The sequence below is a fragment of the Tyto alba genome, unplaced genomic scaffold (genome assembly GCF_018691265.1).
Source record: "Tyto alba isolate M040663 unplaced genomic scaffold, T.alba_DEE_v4.0 Super-Scaffold_12, whole genome shotgun sequence".
NCBI classification, from domain to species: domain Eukaryota; kingdom Metazoa; phylum Chordata; class Aves; order Strigiformes; family Tytonidae; genus Tyto; species Tyto alba.
Genome location: NW_024881274.1, coordinates 849394 through 868970, shown reverse-complemented (window position 1 = coordinate 868970; position 19577 = coordinate 849394). Strand labels below are relative to the sequence as shown.

Genomic DNA, 19577 nt, shown 5'->3' with positions numbered 1-19577 from the left:
TGCCATACTCTTTCTTTCTGGAGATGGGTGGGATGGTGAGGAGGAGGTGGTTCTTGGCTCTAGCCGTGCCATCCTCCGTCCTTGTGGCCATCTTCTCTCTCAGCCTTCTCCCACAGCACAGCTCCATCCAGAGCAAGGGGAATTGCCTTGAGTGCTTGTGGGGCTGCTGATCTCCCAGGGCCTCCTGCAGCACTTTGGTCCACCCACAAAGACAGCACAAATTGGAACCACCATGCGCAGGGCATGCTCAGAGGAGAAGGGGAATATTTCTGGGCAGACATGCAGCAAGGGAAGGGCTGATGGTCACTGGCTGTGGAGGAGCCCGAGATCTTGTCCTCAGCTGAAAGGGACAGTGACTGAAGGAGTCCAACAGACAGTGTTTCCTGCCCTCCTAGTCCTGTAAGAATGAGAAAGGATCCACTTGCTCACGCATTTGTTCCCTCCCAGCCTATCTCCTTTCTCCTTAGGCAGCTTTGAAGAGCATCCAGAGAGGAAAGACCACACAGAGACAGAGACTGGGATGCAGCAGAGTTTAATGAGACCAGAGAGGGAAACTAGATGTCTCTGAGGGGAGGCCACAACAAACAGGTCACCATGGGCATCCAAGAGTCAGTGCCCCATGATCAAGATGGAGGTTCCACAGGGCACTCCTCTGGCTGCCCCACAGAGGGAGAGGGGCAGGCAGGTCCTCCCTAGGCTGGCTTTGGTCAGCCTCATTGCCCAGGGGAACAGAAAACAACAAAGGAAAAAGAGGGAAAGGAGGCAACAGAGAAAGGGAGCAAGAGTCATTGGCCATGTTTTCAGAGAGCCCCGGCTGGCTCCTTCCAAAGACCGAACACCCTTTGCAGGAGAAGCAGGGCATGCCCAGCCCTTCTCAAAGCAAAGGCGATGATCTCTGTCATTCAGTGTGGCATCATCTTCTGGGCTGCCGAGGCTCCTTGTCTGGGCTGTCACCAGTGTCTTTAGCAGGGGGGGCACCTTCTGCCACAGTAGCGGCTGGTGATGCAGGAGAGGTCAAAGCCCCCCGAGTTGATGGGGACTCCGTCACAGCTGAGGATGCTGCCAACGGCGGCGGAGGTGGAGGAGCCCACAACGGTGTTCTGTGGGAAGGAGCTGAGGATGGGGCCGGGCAGGGTCACCACCACGGGGGAGGGTTCGATGACGACGGTGGAGCTCTGGCACTGCCTGACACAGGGCTCATTGCAGCTGTTGGCCAGCGGGGTCGGGCCGCAGGGCTGGCAGCAGGGATCGCAGGGCTCACACGGTTGACACTTGTCAGAGCAGGACATGTCTCGGGGCTGGCAATTCACCTGGGAGAGAGAGCATGGAGGAAGCAGAGCACAAGGACACCTGCAGAACAGCTTGCAACCCCACCAAAAGGAAGACAAGGCACCTGCTCGGTGGGGAGGTAGAGGCTGTTCAGGGGGGAACAAGAGGCTCTTTTCCTGAGCCCAGCGAGGTCCTTCAGATAGCAGCCAGGCATAGGGATTCCCCTGCCTAGAGTGTCGCAATGAGGCACCTCAGCCCAGCCTCAACCCTTGTCCATGACAAACCGTCTCTCCTCTGCCCTCTTGAATTACCATGGTCTCAGAGCACTAACAGAAGACCATGGAGCAGGTGTCAGCTGAGCTGTCCTTGAAGCAAGACCCTGTCCTATAGGAGGAGGCGGAGGAGCAAAGGGGGTCCCGACTCACCTGGTTCCCAAGGAGAAGGAGGTGACAGAAGTGGGTGAGAGAGCGGTGAGTTGAACTGGCTTTTATATTGTCTTCACACTGCCTCAGGCCCAAAGGCAGCCGCTGCGTAAGCAACAATTTTCCTGCATGCTCCTGATGAACAGAAGCATGCCAGGTAATGACATGGAATGTGTTGCTGTTTACCTCTATACTGACTTTGCAATTCCTGGTTTATGTCATGCCCACTCCTTCACGGACACTTCTTTTGAGTGCTGGGATGGGGGGTCCCAGAGTTCCCGGGGATGAAGGTGAGTCAGTACGTGCAGAAGACACGTACTAAGTGCCAGAGGGGTCCGGTGGAGGCAAATGATGTCAGCCTGGAGCACTCTGGTTGGGGCTTTGTTTTTTATGATCCCGCTGACAGGAAGGGCTCCAGCTTCTCCCAACACTGCAATCCTCTGTTTGACCCCCAGGGGCTCTGGGAGTATGTGGCCCATCCTCCTCTCTCTTTCCCTCCCTGCTCACTATAAGAGTCAGTGGCTGCTCTCTTCCCAGACAGGCTGCGCTTCAGGTTTTCAACTCCCTTTCACCTTAAGCTGCCCTCAGGAGGAAATTGCCAACCTCTTTGGTCTCCTCCTCTCTCCGGACAGTCCCCGAGACTCGTCTATCAAGTCTGCCTGCGCATCTGTCCTGCTTAGAGTCCCCTTTCCCTGCTCTGGCAGGGACGGCCCCAGCAGCTCCTCAGTCACGTCCCTTCTTACCACCTCTGCCCTCCATGTGTTCATCTGCCATAATGCGCATGGGAGCGTGACTGTGTACCAGTCTGTGCACTTACATCTGTGTGCTTGTTTGCTTCTGTGTACACATAACTGTGTGCCTCTGGTGAGATCATGTTTCCATGTGCCCGTGTTAGTTTTTTGCACAAGTGTGAGGACTTGTATGCAGGTACACATGTCTATGTGCTGGTGCACATTTGCTTGTCTCTGCGCATCTGCGTCTATGTCTGTGCACACGTGTGCGTGTTGGGTATGTGTTCATGCATGAGTGTGTGTACGTCGTTCTGCCTGACCTCAAGCCTGCACCCAACCATTCCAAGTCTTGTAGTGACATCCCTCCACAACAGTGCCGGGCACTGACACGGTCTCAGCCCCTTGCTATGTGAGGGGACACAGACAGGGCCACAGCAGTCTGATCTCACTGAGGAGATCCCTGAACCCTGACCAACTCTTTTCATTCTGCCTTCAGGCCACCTCAGGGGACTGTTTCTCAGGATCCTCGCTCCTGACTCATGTAAAAGCTCTGAGGCTACGGGATTTTTCTGGCTCTGTGGGCATGTGGGAGCCCTTTGCCTCTGTTGGCCCTTGCCCAAAGCCAGAAGCTATGGGAAGAGGAATGAGAGCCTGGGGAAGCTGGGAGCAGGAAGGTGTGGAACATCAGCCTGGTGCTGAGCCAGGCAGCAGCAAAGACCTCACACAAAACTGGTATTGGGCTAAAAACACTGGTCTCCTGTTGCTGGTCTGCTGATATGTAAGATATTTGCACTAAACTAACTTAGATGTAGCATAGCTGAAGGCTGACTCCTTCCCTTTTTTGCGCTTGCTGAGATCATTCCCACATGCTGCTGCTGGAATTTTCAGGCGGAGATGACGCCACTTATGGGAGCAGCTTTTAAGGTTAATTTATAGTTCTTGACAACATGAAATTAATGTACCATTTTCTCAAGCTGTTGTGGTTTGAGCTTGGTCGGCAGCCAAACACCACTCAGCTACTCTCTCTCCTTTCTCTTCTAGCAATAAGAAGGGATGGAGAAACAGACTTGGGATTCGAGATAGAACCAGGAGTTGCAGATCACCCATTCTGGTATCGAGCAAATGGCAGTCTCGTTAGGGGAAGAAAAAAAAGTACATACATTTATTACAGACACTAACAACACGTAACAGAGTACGACAGTTAGAAGCATTGCCACATCTTGAGAACACCTTCCCCCTATCCCTCCCTTCTTCCTGGGCTCAGTTCTGCTCCCGATATCTCTACCACCTCCCCTCAGTGGTGCAGGGGTAGGAAATGGGGGCTGCAGTCAGTGCTGCCTATTCTTCCATCTTTGGTGAGGGGAGCTTCTGGAACTTGATCCCCCTGCTCCATCGTGGTCCCTCTCCCAGAGAAGACAATCCTCCACAAACTTTCTCCGACATGAGTTCATCCCACAGACTGCAACATTCTCCAAACTACTCCATCGTGCGTCACCAACATGCTCTAACTGGAGTCTATCACACGGGCTGCAGCCCTTGCTGACCTGCTACGGTGTGGGACACTCCCGCATGCTGCAATCCTCCCAGCACTGAATTGCAACAGCAGGGCTGACTTTTCCCACAAGACCCCTGTCCTTCTTCGGGCACAGCCCCTTGATCAACTAGGTGATAAAAACAGGCCATAAATCAGTGTCTGCTCCACTGTAGATCTTCATGGGTGGCAGGCGGGGACGCCCTGCCATCTCACCAGAGGATACAGGGGAGTTTCTGGTCTGGCACACCTCCCCCCCTCCTTTCTTCCTCCTTTCCTCCACTGACCTTGGTGTTCACGCAGCTGCCGCAACTCCTCCTTACAAGTCCGACTGCTCGTCACCACATCCCTTCTTAAATATGTTATCGCAGAGATGCAGCTGATTGGCTCATTTTTTGAGCATAGGTAGAGCTGCCTTGGAGGTGGTGAAGCTTCAAGAAGCTTCTCACAGGGGGATGCCCTTATAGTCCCCTCCCCTACTACCAAAAAACCCCACCACCTCAAACCAAGGACACAAGTGAAGGACTCAACCCTGTCGCTTTGTCTTCAGAGGAACCAGGCTGACATGGGTAGGAGAAATTATCTTGGCTAGAGCCCAGAGCCACCTTTTCCTCACCGTGCCAACCCGTCTCCAGAAGGAGGGGACATGGCACGCATCCAAGGGCAACGATTGCTAGGGCAAGTCCTCTGTTATTCTGTCACACCCATACCGTGTCCCGTGCATCCCCAGCAGTTCATTACACAGTTTGTCAGGGCCGCGGTGTCTCGCAGAGTGCACACCCCCAATCCCCATCAGAGAGTCACCTGTAGGGCATCCCACAGATACCCTTCACTTGGACAAGGACTTCTCTAAAAGAACTGTGTCCCATGCAGGACCCATGTTACAGCAATGGAAACAAGTAAGAAGGGAAGAGAAGCAGTAGAGAATAACAAGGAACAGAGAGAGTACACAAGGAAGAAGGTGTTATGGCTTATGAAATGTGTTTTCCTAAGTCTGTTAAAAGTTTGTCATCTTTGTTTCCCAACACCCAAATCAGCATTTCAATTTTTAAAATTAAAGTCCCCAAGGGAAATCTGTTTTGACTGCAACAGTAGCAGCTGAGTGATTTCCCTGTCTTCATAGTGACCCGCAAGTGTTCTTGCTCTTGTTCGTCCTATTTTCTCCCCCACCACTCTGAGGCAGGGGGAACTAATGAGCAGATGTGTGGGTGATGGACTGCTAGCTGGGGCCAGCCCAGCACAAGAACTGGGTGATATTCCCCAGGAGGGCACACTTGGCCGCAGGGCCCGTGAGCCCACCATGCATCTGCTGCCTTGAGCCCTCTGATCAGGCACCTCAGCACACTGGTGAGGCTGCCTTAGTGCTCAGCAGTTCTGACATTTCAGGCTGGGAAGCATGGGGAAGGCACCTTCTGGAGTCTTTTTGTCACTTGCCTGAAGATATTGCAGATCTTTTGGCAAAGAAAAATGATGGATTAACATGGTGAGAGCAGTATGTTGAAGAAAATATGAGGAGAATTTTGTTATACCAGTCAAGCTAGAATTTATATAACTGGCAGATATATTATGTAGATCTTAATCTGTGTATTTTTGCCGTTCTTCTTGACCTATGTCTTGAGTCTTCCCAGACCTCCTAGAACATTGCATCAGCACATCAGATAACTTTCAATTATATTCCTGAACTGTCTTTGTCTTTAGTGGGGTAGAACACTCAGAAGAATGAGTGAACACTCTCCACTCACATACATTGATAACTCTGTCACTCTTAGCCTTGCTTTTGCTCTCTCGTCCTTTGTTTTATTGTCAGGCATATAAATATGGGAAGGAAAAAGTAAGGCATCTTCTCCTCAGATCAGCTGCCACAGACAAAGTCAGAGGAAAGAGAGAAATACCATATTGAAATTAGCCAGTTTTCAGTGGTCTCCTGCTTCAGACAAGAGAAACCCAGTTTGACCCACTTAGGATGATAAGTGTCCTATTATTAACACTGATCACGATGAACACAAGACAAATTACAATGCAATGGCAATGTAAGTGTCTGTGTATATGTATGTGTATATATTGGCAAAGCATAATACTTTAAAAGCTACAAGGAACAAAAGCGATCTGATAAAGTCTCAAAACATTTCTGACACACAGTACCACATGCATTAGTAGATTTCACAGCCTTCAATTCAAAATTCAATGCTGGAATTGAGAAAAGGTCACCTTCGTGCTTGTCGTGGTTGGAGCCTGGTCAGCAGCCAACCACCCTGCAGCTGCTCACCCACCATCCCTACCACCTGGCAAAGGGGGAGGGAATTGGAGAGGTAAAGGGAGACTCACAGGTTGAGGTAGAAACAGTTTTAATAATGGTAACAAAATGAAAACAATGACAGCAACAGAAAATATAAATGGGCAATGCCCAATGCAATTGCTCACCACCTGCTGACCAATACCCAGCCTGTTCCCAGCTAGCAATCCCAAAATACCAAGATCCCACAATCGCAGTCCCGGAAGAGAGAGTCCGCCCCCCCCCCCCCCGCTTGCCGATCACCCCCTCCTCTATATAGTGAGCATGACGTTACATGATATGGAATATTTCATTGGCCAATTTGGGTCTGGTGCTCTGGCCGTGCTCCCTCCCTGCTTCTCGTGCACTTGCACACGAGCGGGACATGGGGAGTCGAAGAGTCCCTGAAATCTCAGCAGCAGCTGAAAACATCAGTGTGCTATCAGCATTCTTCTCATACCACACCCAATGCTGAATCCAAAACACAGCACTACTCTAGTTACCAAAAAGAAACATTAACTCTATTCCAGCCCAAACCAGGACAATGCTATACATTATAAGGACAGTTTGCACCACCTGTGTGCATTAATGATGGTTTTGGGATGTGTAAAAATGACCCACGGTGTGTGGATGGAGCAGAACTTCCTCTCTTATGGGGATTACAAGATACTGTACACATGTATGCTATGTCAAAATGGAGGGGGATTAGTCTGCACAGCATCAATTCTGATGTCCCAGAATCAGCAATTGGAAGCGGTGGGGAGTCTGCTTGTCCCAGAAGCACAGGCCTCTGCATTTGTAGGAGTACAGCAGTGAGGCATTGCTCCAGAGAGAGGGGACAAGGCTGGTCCAAGAACGCCTAGGAAGATGACCAGGCTACTAGAAAGCTTTAAGCATTTTGTATTCTTGCTAATGTATGTGAGGACATCTCTAGCTGAGAAGGAGTTGTCAAATGCCCTCTCAAGGAGGATGTCTAACCCTTGAGCGATAGGGAAAATCACACCACTATGGCTGTAGAAATGGTGGTTTAGCCACACCCTGCCCCTACTCAGACCACGTGGTTCTCCAAGTGCTCTCAGCTCTACTCACACCAGCACTGCATTCGCTGGCTGCTGGAGATCTCTCCTTGCCTCTTGCCTGCTCCCCGTGGCTTCCTGTGATCAGAGAGCCTCTGTCCTCTTTGAAGCAGATCTTTCAATAGCGGACTACTGTGCTGAGGTTCCCCTGAGCCTTTTGTTCTCCAGGGAGAAAAGACTTAACTCCGTCAATCTTTCCTCATAGGACAGGTACTCCAGCCCTTCAATCACCCTTTACGCGTGCAAGGATGTGGCAGCAGGCAGCAGTTCAGGATTGGTGGAGGTTGAGTCTGGGCACTCACATCCCAGCAGTGGCATCCCCCACCTCCAGCACATCAGCAACCAGGTTTTCCCAGGCAATTTAGCCTTGCAGTCTAATCCATCTGATCATCCCAGAGCGAGCACCATTTTCCTGCGCAAGTCTCCAGAAGAAGCGCAAGAGAAGAGGAGGACTAACCACAACAACCGTGATTCTCCTAGGCAGCTTACAAGAATATACAGTTCATACTCAGCAACATTCAGAGATAATTGCGCAGTCGCTCCACCTCATCCCAGAAGCACAATCAAATGCCACATTAGCAACATGCCACTACATCAAGAACAGGCATACAGAGACATGGTTGGGTATTTTTGAGGGAAAACCTCATCCTCGCACACAGGAAATTGGACAGGATGTTTTGGACACACTGGATCCAAATTACCTCCCCTTCCTGACAGGGGAGGTGGAGAAGCTGGAAGGCATTGTGGTGGACTCACATCCGGCTCACTGTAAGAGAAATTTGGAGGAACAGAAATGGGAGGTGGATTGCCACCAGAGGGGCTCCAGTCCAAGAAACGTCAGGAGAATCACAAGAGGGAGTGCCCGGGAAGTGCCTGGGGAAGAGAAGAGGAAGGGCTCAAAAGTAAAAATGACCCCAACAAAAAGGGCAGAAGGGCCTTGTTTGTAGAGCACAGTGGGGCAATTCCTTCCTGGGCAAGCTTAAAGCGCGGGTGCCAAGATCATCAGCAGCTCTGAGGAGCATATCAGAAGTGATTGGAATGTAGACCCTTGGCGGGAAAATTCCCACGATGTCAAAGCCTTCTTATGCACCTCACCATGCAGCACTCTCGGGATGTCAACCGATGTGTTCTCGGCAAGCTAGACAAAGGGACAGCCCTCAGCTACACTAGCTCTAAGTTGAATCAGTCCAACTATCCTACACCTCACAGCAGAGCAACGTCTGGACCCGTGTCCCTATAGTCCAATGCAGATTTGGTGCGAGGTCCCGGCTCCTGCCTGGCTGATGAGCTGCAGAAGTGCGTTGGCCATTGGCATGTAGGTGGGAAGCCCGTGTCCCATCCCAGTCACCATTAACACTGCATCACAAGGGGATCCACTCGGTGATAAAGGCCAGTATGAGGTGGGACGTCTTGCTTGCCCTTTCTCCGTGCACACAAAGCAAGAAATGGAGGGTGCAGGAGGCAGAGAATGCATTTTAGTGCTCGCTTTCCAGGCACCTCTCTGCCAGGTCGAAGCTACCACCATGAGGCTGTAGCTTCCAGTCCAGCCACCGTTCCTTATGTCAAAGGGAACCCGCTACTCTGTGCAGCTTGTGAACACACCGAGCAAGAGTCCCCTTGCCATGACCCGCACACGCCCTCATGACGGTCACACAAACACAGGCAGACACACGGGTGCTCCTGCACACCTGCATGGAATCTTGCCAAAATCTCTGTGCTCACCTCAGGCCAGCATAGTCAAGCACAAACAACAAAGCATGTGCGGGAAACGATCAGCAGCTGGGGACTCTGTTGAGGAGACACTGGGGACCACCCCGGCAGAACCGTACTCAAGCACCCTGGGAAAGGACCAGGCCCCAGATGTGCTCCTGGTCTTGCCTGAGGACCTGCAGAGTCTGCACCAAGAGAAGAGGAGTCAAATAACCCCAGCAAACTTGTCCTCCGAACACTGCTAGTGTTGCAACAGGCTCAAAGCCTCCCAGCAGAAGCCTGCCTGCGTGCAACTGTGAGCGACCATCAGAGAGGGATGGGGGCAGCAAGACAGAAGGCATGTGGCGTGTCCTCTCTCATGCGAGTCCTTGGGCACACTCGGACAAGGAGCACAAGAGCGGTGTCTGTTTCCTACCAAATTAGCCACAAACAAGCCCACAGGATGACCCAGGTGCAAAACACCAGCCGGCATGGGATGCCACCAGCACTTGAGTTGAGTCTTCCTCCTGCACTGACGTATTTCTGTCCCGGAAAACCTTGGGGCTCTCATCCCGGCACTTACAGAAGCCTTCATATGGGAAAGCGCGTGACAGAAGCCAGGAAATGAAAAGGCAGCAGTGCAGGAAAGCAGGACACAGCCCATGCCATTAGCAGGGATGTTTTGCATTTGGCATGAGCTTGTCAGAAAATTATTACTTCCACAGAAGGTGCCTCTGGGCCCGAGGCGGTGCAGGACGACTATAAAAGAAAGCCCAGCTCTCTCCTCTCTCATCCACTTCTCTCGCCTCCTTCTCCTTGGGAACCAGGTGAGTGTGAAGCCTCTTCTGCTCCTCCTTCAAGATCAGGTCTTTCCTCCGTGTATGTCTCAGGTGACACGGGCTGTCCTAGGCCAGAGCTGAGAGCTGCTTCTCATGGGGGAGGGAAGCAGTGAGAAGTTCTTCTGCAGAGAGAGCCTGGGACTGAGTGGAGGTGGCTCCGGGGTTTTGAGCTGGGCAGCGTATGCTGAGCTCGGGGGTGCCTCGGCTCCACTGTGGTTGGGTGCGTTGCTGCTTCTCACGTGCCTCCGTTTTCTGGTCCCCGCTGCCCTCTCCCCCAGGTGCACCTCCGGCCCCGAGACATGTCCTGCTGCAGCCCGTGCCAGCCCTGCGTGCCCTGCTGCCAGCCCTGTGGCCCGACCCCGCTGGCCAACAGCTGCAATGAGCCCTGTGTCAGGCAGTGCCAGAGCTCCACCGTCGTCATCGAGCCCTCCCCCGTGGTGGTGACCCTGCCCGGCCCCATCCTCAGCTCCTTCCCACAGAACACCGTTGTGGGCTCCTCCACCTCCGCCGCCGTTGGCAGCATCCTCAGCTGTGACGGAGTCCCCATCAACTCGGGGGGCTTTGACCTCTCCTGCATCACCAGCCGCTACTGCGGCAGAAGGTGCCCCCCCTGCTAAAGCTGCTGGCAGCGTCTTTGGGCAAGACCCTCTGAGACTTCAGAACATGCTGCTGGAATAGAGAGCCAATGGCCTTGCATTAAGAGCTTTAGGACATTGTTTCCTTCTTGCACTCTCTTCTCTCTCTCTTTCCTTTGCTGTCACGGTCTCCTAACACCAGCCTAGCGGGGACTTGTTGGCCTCCCTCTCTCTGCAAGGCAGGCAGACGGACACCCTGCCGGAGCTTCACTGCATCTTAGTGCCTGGCCCTGGTGCTCCCTGGGAGCCACCTCCTTTTCTTCTTCAGACTCATTAAAATTGTGCTGCATCCAAGCCCACGCCTCCGAGTCCTCCTTCCTTCTGGGACAACTCTTCCAGTCTGTTCAGGAACAAAAAGGGGCTTTTTGGAGAGGATGCGTTTGGGCACAAAAGAGGACCCTTCCTCATTCCCAGGGGAAGGAGAGGGTAGGACTCATTGCACCGGGTTGTCTTTTCTGCCCTGTGCCCTGGAGCTGAAGGAAGACATCTCTGGCTGAGCCACAGCCAGTGGCTATCAGTCTCTGCAGCCTTGCTGCCTCCCTTCCCAGGTGGGCCTGGAGCACTGGGCCCTGGACCACGTTCTGTGAATGAGGAGCCCAGCAACTGCTGCCCTTGAGTGAGGAGCCCACGGCTGTGGGAGGCCAATGGATGAGGTCAGCAACCCCTCCAGCACTCGGAGAACAGCCTTCCTCTCGCCCCGGATGCACTTCTGCTGGGAAAGGAGGTTCAAATATATGTTGGCTCCAAGGGGCAGCAGAAGTGGCGCTGGGGGAAGATTGATGCCTGGGGACAGCCCACAGTCTCATCTCCCCCCTTTCCCTCCCCTCTATCACACGATCTGTGTTCCATGGCCAGCACACACGGGCACAGGCAGGTGAGGCCGGTACCTCATACAGTCCTTCAACACCCGGCAGGGCCCAGCTGTTGTCCAGACATGCAGGGCTGAGGTAATTCACAAGTTAGTACTAGTATCAGCCACAGATTGGAGTCCCTGCTCCCTGGGAACACAACAGCCTCATAGGCCACTTCAGCTCCAGCAGAGCACCCGGTGCCCAAAGACCCATGGCTGCTCCCTTCTGCTTTGACTCCTCCAAGCCTCAGGAAGCATTTACTTGTGACCAGTTCTTCCACTTTGGTCCCCACCATCCCCTCAGAAGAGTCTTCAGCTGCTGTTGGTTTCCTGCACATGCTTGACTGTTTGTGCCTGACTGTATGCTGGCCTCAGATGAGCATAGAGAATTTTGCTTGATTCTATTCAGGTGGCCATTGAGCATTTCTGTGTCTCCCTGTGCTTCTTTGACCCTCATGAGGGCATGTGCAGGTCATAGCAAGGGGACTCTTGCTCGCTGTGCTCACGAGCTGCACAGAGTAGTGGGTTCCCTTTGACATAAGGAACAGTGGCTGGACTGGAAGCTACAGCCACATGGTGGTACCTTCAACCTGGCAGAGAGGTGCCTGGAAAGCGAGCACTGAAATGCAGTCTCTGCCTCCTGAGCCCTCCATTTCTTGCTTTCTGTGCACGGAGAAAGGGCAAGGAAGACGTCCCACCTCATACTGGCCTTTATCACCGAGTGGATCCCCTTGTGATGCAGTGTTAATGGTGACTGGGATGGGACACGGGCTTCCCACCTACATGCCAATGACCAGCGCACTTCTGCAGCTCATCAGCCAGGCAGGAGCCGGGACCTCGCACCAAATCTGCATTGGACTATAGGGACACGGGTCTGACGCGGAAGTCTCAGACACAACATACATGATCAATTTGATCAAGTTAATGCCACTTTATTAAACGATACACAGCAATTTATACACTAGCACAAAGCGCACGTTTTGGTTGCTAATAGGTAAAAGCTTCTTGTTCATGCACCTTCTGCCTTCTAGTGATTGGTCTCACTGAGGCGTACACACGTCTTGCTCTGCTATACCTACATTCTGTTTCTGCACCTTGTTATCTTGTATTTTACGTTCCAACCTCCTTACCTCTTTGCAACACAGGCAGTTTCTCAAAACCCCAACTTCCTTATCTCTTTCAATGTTGCATATGTTCTTCACAACAACTGCAGTTGTGAGGCCTCTCGGTCTGGATCGCTCATAATGTGCCCATTTTCTTCCAGCCACTCCACAGAGGTCCAGACATTGCTCTGCTGTGAGGTGTAGGATAGTTGGACCAATCCAACTTAGAGCTAGTGTAGCTGAGGGCTGGCCATTTGTCTGGCTTGCTGAGAACACACCGGTTGACATCCCGACAGAGCCGCACGGTGAGGCACATAAGAAGGCTCTGACATGGTGGGAATTTTTTCGCCAAGGGTCTACGTTCCAATCACTACTGAGCTGCTCCTCAGAGCTGCTGATGAACTTAGCACCCGTGCTTTGAGCTTGCCCAGGAAGGAATTGCCACCCCCGTGCTCTACAAACAAGGCCCTTCTCCCCTTTTTGTTCGGGTCATTTTTACTTTTGAGCCCTTCCTCTTCTCTTCCCCAGGCACTTCCCGGGCACTCCCTCTTGTGATTCTCCTGACGTTTCTTGGACTGGAGCCCCTCTGGTGGCAATCCACCTCCCATTTCTGTTCCTCCAAATTTCTGTTACAGGGAGCCGGATGTGAGTCCACCTCAATGTCATCCAGCTTCACCTCCTCCCCTGTCAGAAAGGAGGAGGTAATTTGGATCCAGTGTGTCCAAAACATCCTGTCCAATTTCCTGTGTGCGAGGATGAGGTTTTTCCTCAAAAATACCCAACCAGCTCTTTGAATGCCTGTTCTCGATGTGGTGGCATGTTGGTTATGTGACACTTGATTGTGCTTCTGGGATGAGGTGGAGTGACTGCTCAATCATCTGTGAATGTTGTTGAGCACGAACTGTATATTTTTGTAAGCTGCCCATGAGAAAAACGTTTGTTAATCCACCTCCAGTCTCATCATGATAATCCACCATCTTCCTTTGCCAAAAATCTGCAATATCTTCAGGCAAGTGACAAAAAGACTCCAGAAGGTGCCTTCCCCATGCTTCCCAGCCTGAAATGTCAGAACTGCTGAGCACTAAGGCAGCCTCACCAGTGTGCTGAGGTGCCTGCTCAGAGGGCTCAAGGCAGCAGTTGCATGGTGGGCTCACGGGCCCTGCGGCCAAGTGTGCCCTCCTGGGGAATATCACCCAGTTCTTGTGCTGGGCTGGCCCCAGCTAGCAGTCCGTCACCCACACATCTTCTCATTAGTTCCCCCTGCCTCAGAGTGGTGGGGCAGAAAATAGGACGAACAAGAGCAAGAACACTTGCGGGTCACTATGAAGACAGGGAAATCACTCAGCTGCTACTGTTGCAGTCAAAACAGACTTCCCTTGGGGACTTTAATTTTAAAAATTGAAATGCTGATTTGGGTGTTGGGAAACAAAGATGACAAACTTTTAACAGACTTAGGAAAACACATTTCATAAGCCATAACACCTTCTTCCTTGTGTACTCTCTCTGTTCCTTGTTATTCTCTACTGCTTCTCTTCCCTTCTTACTTGTTTCCATTGCTGTAACATGGGTCCTGCATGGGACACAGTTCTTTTAGAGAAGTCCTTGTCCGAGTGAAGGGTATCGGTGGGATGCCCTACAGGTGACTCTCTGATGGGGGTTGGGGCTGTGCACTCTGCGAGACACCTCAGCCCTGACAAACTGTGTAATGAACTGCTGGGGATGCACGGGACACGGTATGGGCGTGACAGAAGAACAGAGGACTTGCCCTAGCAATCGTTGCCCTTGGATGCATGCCATGCCCCCTCCTTCTGGAGACGGGTTGGCACGGTGAGGAAGAGGTGGCTCTGGGCTCTAGCCAAGATAATTTCTCCTACCCATGTCAGCCTGGTTCCTCTGAAGACAAAGCGACAGGGTTGAGTCCTTCACTTGAAAACATGGTACATTAATTTCATGTTGTCAGAGATGAACTCATTGCTCCAGAAGGATGCTCAGCTTACTGGGTGTCTCACCATAGTTTAGCTCCCCTGGGTAAAGACATTGGCAGTGTTCTCTCCTCTTCCAAATCACACTTGATGACCTCTCCAACCACGGTCTACATTACTGAGGCAAAAGGGATTGCTTAGTCTGGAGAAAAGGAGGCTCAGGAGAGACCTTGTTGTTCTCTACAGCTACCTGAAAGGAGGTTGTAGCAGGTGGGTGTTGGTCTCTTTTCCCAAGTAACAAGTGATAAGATGAGAAGAACCAGCCTCAAGCTGTGCCAGGGGAGGTTTGGATTGGATATTAGGAAAGATCTCTTCCCTGAAAAGGTGTATTGCAGTCAAGACTAACATATTTTTCAGAGAAAATGGGATACAGCATGGCTAATAGCCTTTTCCTTTCTTAGACTCGATCACTGAGTGAGGCCTATACTGCAGGCAGGGACTGGCAAAGACTGCAGTGCTGGGAAGGGCCTGCATGTGAAGAGCAGTGGTGGTGTGAGCAGGGCTTGGGCTGTCCCTGCCTCAGAGGACTTGCGGAGCAAGGGAAGATGAGTGCAGGCAGGGTCATCCCCAGCGTTTGTGCTGTAGTTGGGTTGGTACCTGTCATGTACCACCGTGTCTTGGGACCACAAGCGATACTTGAGCCATGGGGCTGCCCATAGGGGTCACACACACAGTGAAGAGGGACTGGAGAAACGTGGATACTGGCAACTGACCCTGGTGCTTGAGAAGCAGGTTTTGTTAGGAGGTGATGAAGCCTTGGTCCCTGGGCAAAACAAGAATGTGCCCAGTGAGAATTAGGAAGGTGGTGTCTAAGCCCAGAGTTGTGGGCAGAAGGAGCATGGGTGGAACCTCCCATAGTTCATGGGGTGCTCTGTGTATGGGCCATAATTTTGAGCTCAGAAATGCCTACAGGAGTTCCTTTTCTGCACTCAAGAGACCACAGACACCCAAGGAAGGCCAGGATTTAGAGTATTACCCAGGGCTGAATGTCAAGATCTAAAAAGAAGTTTTCAAGTATCACTGAAAAACATACCTAATCCTTGGCATTAATACTGAAGCCGCGAGTTGATTGCACAGGGAAGATGGACACCTGAAACAAGCCATGGGATTCCTTTGGGGGTGTTCCATTTATGGGGAGTGGGGAGTCCATTGCACAGCCTGAGCATGGCTGATCCCAGTACTAACTTGTGAATTACCTCAGCCCTGTCTGGACAGCAGCTGGTCCCTGCCGGGCGCTGAAGGACTGTATGAGGTACCGGTCTCACCTGCCTGTCCCCATGTGCTCTGCCCATGGAACCCAGATCACGTAATGGAGGGAAAGGGAAGGGGGAGATGAGTTTATGTGCCTGTCCCCAGGTCTGATTTTCTCTGCATCCCCACTCCTGCCACCCTTTGGATACATGTTGTCACTCACGGCCATTGGCTATGGATTAGCAATGGATGTCTTCCTCAACTCCATGGAAAAGGGGACTGAAATTGTCACCTCAGAAGGAAGGAGGACTCAGAGGCCCAGGCTTCGATGCAGCACGACTTTAATGAGTCTAAAGAAAGAAAGGAATTATCCCAACGGCAAACCCAATAGCAGCCAACACGGTGTGTTGGAACTTCTGCGGAATGTCTCTGACTATCCCACAAAAGGAGGGAGGCCAATAGGTCCCTGCTAGGCAGGCTTTGGGAGACAGTGACAGCAAAGGAGAGAGAGAAGAGAGTGCAAGAAGGAAACAATGTCCTAAAGACCTTAATGCAAGGCCATTGGCTCTCTATTCCAGCAGCATGTTCTGAGGTCTCAAAGGGTCGTGCCCAAGGACGCTGCCAGCAGCTTTAGCAGGGGGGGCACCTTCTGCCGCAGTAGCGGCTGGTGATGCAGGAGAGGTCAAAGCCCCCCGAGTTGATGGGGACTCCCTCACAGCTGAGGATGCTGCCAACGGCGGCGGAGGTGGAGGAGCCCACAACGGTGTTCTGTGGGAAGGAGCTGAGGATGGGGCCGGGCAGGGTCACCACCACGGGGGAGGGCTCGATGACAACGGTAGAGTCCTGGCACTGCCTGACACAGGGCTCATTGCAGCTGTTGGCCAGTGGGGTCGGGCCGCAGGGCTGGCATGGCACGCAGGGCTGGCACGGGCTGCAGCAGGACATGTCTCGGGGCCGGAGGTGCACCTGGGGGAGAGGGCAGCAGGGAGCAGAAAACGGAGGCACGTGAGAAGCAGTAACGCACCCAACCACAGTGGAGCCGAGGCACCCCTGAGCCCAGCGTACGCTGCCCAGCTCAAAACCCCGGAGCCGCCCCCACTCAGTCCCAGGCTCTCTCTGCAGAAGAACTTCTCCCCCCTTCCCTCTCCCATGAGAAGCAGCTCCCAGCTCTGGCCTAGGACAGCCCGTGTCACCTGAGACATACACGGAGGAAAGACCTGATCTTGAAGGAGGAGCAGAAGAGGCTTCACACTCACCTGGTTCCCAAGGAGAAGGAGGCGAGAGAAGTGGATGAGAGAGGAGAGAGCTGGGCTGTCTTTTATAGTCGTCCTGCACTGCCTCGGGCCCAGAGGCACCCTCTGTGGAAGTAATAATTTTCTGACAAGCTCATGCCAAATGCAAACCATCCCAGCTAATGGCATGGGCTGTGTCCTGGCTTCCTGTACTGCTGCCTTTTCATTTCCTGGCATATGTCACGCGCTTTCCCATATGAAGGTTTCTGTAAGTACCGGGATGAGAGGCCCAAGGTTGTCTGGGGCAGAAATACGTCAGCACAGGTGGAAGACTCAACTCAAGTGCTAGTAGCATCCTGTGCAGTGTGTCATTCCTGTAGGCTTGTTTGTGGCAAAGTTGTCATGAAATGGGCACCGCTCCTGTGCTCCTTGTCCGATTGTGCCCAAGGACTCGCATGAGAGAGGACACCCCAAATGCTTTTTGTCCTCCTGCTCCCATCCCTCTCTGGAGGTCCATCACTGTTGCACACACGTGGGCTTCTGCTGGAAGGTTTTGACACTATTGCGACACTAACAGTACTCTGAGGATAAATTTGCTGCACTCTTGTCCAACAGGAGCATGAGTGGGGCCTGCTCTCTTCCCGGGGTACTTGCGTCGTGTTCTACCATTGTGGTCCAGAGCGTCTCCCCAACACGTTCCACAGCTGCCAATGGTTTCCTGGCTTTATGTGAGCATCCAAAGTTTTGCATGGCTCCATGCAGGCATGTGTGAGCACACGTATGTCCCTCTGTACTTGTGTGACCCTCATCGTGAGGGCATGTGCAGGTCATAGCCTGGGCACTCTCCCTTGTGTTTGTGAGCACCGCAGAGTAGCAGGTTGCCCATGCGAGGGGGAGTCCATCTGCAGTTGGAGAGCGGTGCCTTCGATCTGGCAGAGAGGTGCCCAGAGAACTGAAGCGCATTCTCTGCCTCCTGTGCCCGCCAGTTCTTGCTCTACATAGATGGAGGAAGGTTAAGAAAGCCTGCCCGCTTACGCAGGCTTTTGTCCCTGAATCAATGCCCTTATGATGTAGTCTTGCTGGTGACTGGGATGGGGCACAGGCTTCTCATGTACCTGACAATGCCAGATGCACTTCTGCATGTCTTCAGCCCCGTGCAGAGTGAGGCAGTGGACGAGACCTTGCACCAAAGGGATATTGGTCCAAAGGCACTGGGCTCCAGGTGTTGCTTGGCAGTGAGATATAGGACAGACCCCGGGTGCCACAGGGTGAGTCAAACAGCATTGTGTCAATCTTCTTTACTGTTCATTCACAAGCACTTCTGTAGCCCCCATAAAAACACAGAGTCTGATGGCCTAGCAACTGTGTCTGGAAAGGCAGAGACCTATGATTTTGTGGAAACCACCTACACCTTGCTGCCTGTTCAGAGGCAGGTCTGGCAAAGTCCATCTTTGCACAGAAAGAAACATGTGGACTGACCACAACCCCTCATTCCACATCCTACTGTGCTGATTAAGGATGGAGGAAATAGAAGAAAACGGAGTCTGTGAAAAAACGGTGGGGATGGAGTGAAGGTGTTTCTCCTTTTTTTCCTGTTTCTCAGAATGCTGCTCTATTTTTCATTGGTAATAAGCTAAAGGAATATTCTCCAAGTCTAGCCTGTTTTGTTTGTGTTGGTAACTGTTAAGTAATCCCCCTGTCTTTACGTTGACCCGTGACCTTTTTCACCTTACTTTCTCCTCCCGTCCTGTTGAGGAGGGAGAGGGAGTGAGCAAGCAGCTGGCTGGGTGTCTGGAAGTCAGGCAAAGTCTATGTGCTTTTCTAAAACGATGGTAATCAGGAGCGTCGTGAGTGTTTGTCATTTGCACGCTTTTTTCCTGCTTTCTATCTGCGCCATCAGGAGCAGTCTCTTTCTCCCACTACTTTTCCCCTCTGAGGATATTGGGCAACGATGTCAAATGGCTTTTGTGCTTGTGTACCTGGTGTGGTGGATGCACTCGATGCCCCATCACCAAACTAGCAGGAGGTTGGTACAGGCTCCAAAGGAGGTCAAGGCCTGAGCTGTGGCCAGGCCAAGAACTCCTCTAGGAAACCCACAAAGGAGCAGAGGACAGTGAGTACCAGTGCATATGAGCCTGGCACACCCTGAATAGCGGGTGGATTTTCCAAGATTCATTTATCAAGGAACAAAGAAAGTTGTGGGTACAAGGAGTCTCCTGCATACCTTTCCCACTGTATGCAATTTGACTAGGAGCCAACCACTTTATCCCAGAAATATGACAGCCTAAGGGAGCCTTCGTTGAGCTCTCCCTGCTAGGCAGCATGGCTGCATGGCGGGCATCCCCCCTCGAGCTAGGATGCCTCTCAAGTTTGCTCCTCGAAGCAATGAGATCTTCCTCCAACAACAGATCATTGCATGAGCCCGATGTGATCTCTCCCTGTATGGCAACTGGACTGCACGCCAGGCAACTCTCCCCCTAAGCAGGGGTGCCTCTCACTGTGAAGAGATACTAGTCAATTAGCTTAAATAGCTAAGATTTAAATAGAATGAATCAGTTATGAAGTTGTTTGATTTAGTCTGCTGTTTGCTTAGCTTTAGTCACTTTGCATGAGTAGCTAGATTTGCCAAAGCCTCGGGCCACAAGCTGTAAACTTTCACCTAGATTTACTGAATGTGCACCTAGCGAAGCAAAACAAGGCCTCCAGAGCCAGCGCAAACCAGAAGGAAAGGAGGCTACAACCGTCAACAACAGCT

The 19577-nt window shown here is 52.1% G+C and overlaps 2 protein-coding genes and 1 pseudogene across 3 annotated transcripts in view; 1 reads left to right on the top strand and 2 right to left on the bottom strand.

Moving 5' to 3' along the window:
- Positions 1-516: 516 nt before the first annotated feature.
- Positions 517-16862, bottom strand: LOC122152818 (feather keratin Cos1-1/Cos1-3/Cos2-1-like). 2 transcript variants are annotated; one of them, XM_042787151.1, is made up of 2 exons: positions 16847-16862; positions 517-1310 (listed from the first exon to the last, which is right to left on the bottom strand). In XM_042787151.1, the coding sequence occupies exon 2, from the start codon at positions 1287-1289 to the stop codon at positions 963-965; it is 327 nt and encodes a 108-aa protein (XP_042643085.1). In that variant the 5' UTR covers positions 1290-1310; positions 16847-16862; the 3' UTR covers positions 517-962. The 2 variants fall into 2 exon arrangements, with proteins under 2 accessions (XP_042643085.1, XP_042643086.1); XM_042787152.1 differs by lacking the exon at positions 16847-16862 and adding an exon at positions 1695-1713.
- LOC122152821 lies at positions 9675-10758 on the top strand (annotated as a pseudogene).
- The window catches only part of LOC116962323 (feather keratin Cos1-2-like), a 20971-nt gene continuing 17308 nt past the window's right edge, over positions 15915-19577 (bottom strand). Inside the window, exon 3 of the mRNA XM_042787147.1 lies at positions 15915-16236. Within this exon, the coding sequence (XP_042643081.1) occupies positions 16221-16236 (16 nt within the window). The 3' untranslated portion in view covers positions 15915-16220. The remainder of the gene's footprint in view (positions 16237-19577) is intronic.

Coding starts and splice junctions, on each gene's coding strand:
- LOC122152818 (XM_042787151.1), bottom strand. CDS start 1,289: ATGTCCTGCTCTGACAAGTGTCAACCGTGTGAGCCCTGCGATCCCTGC.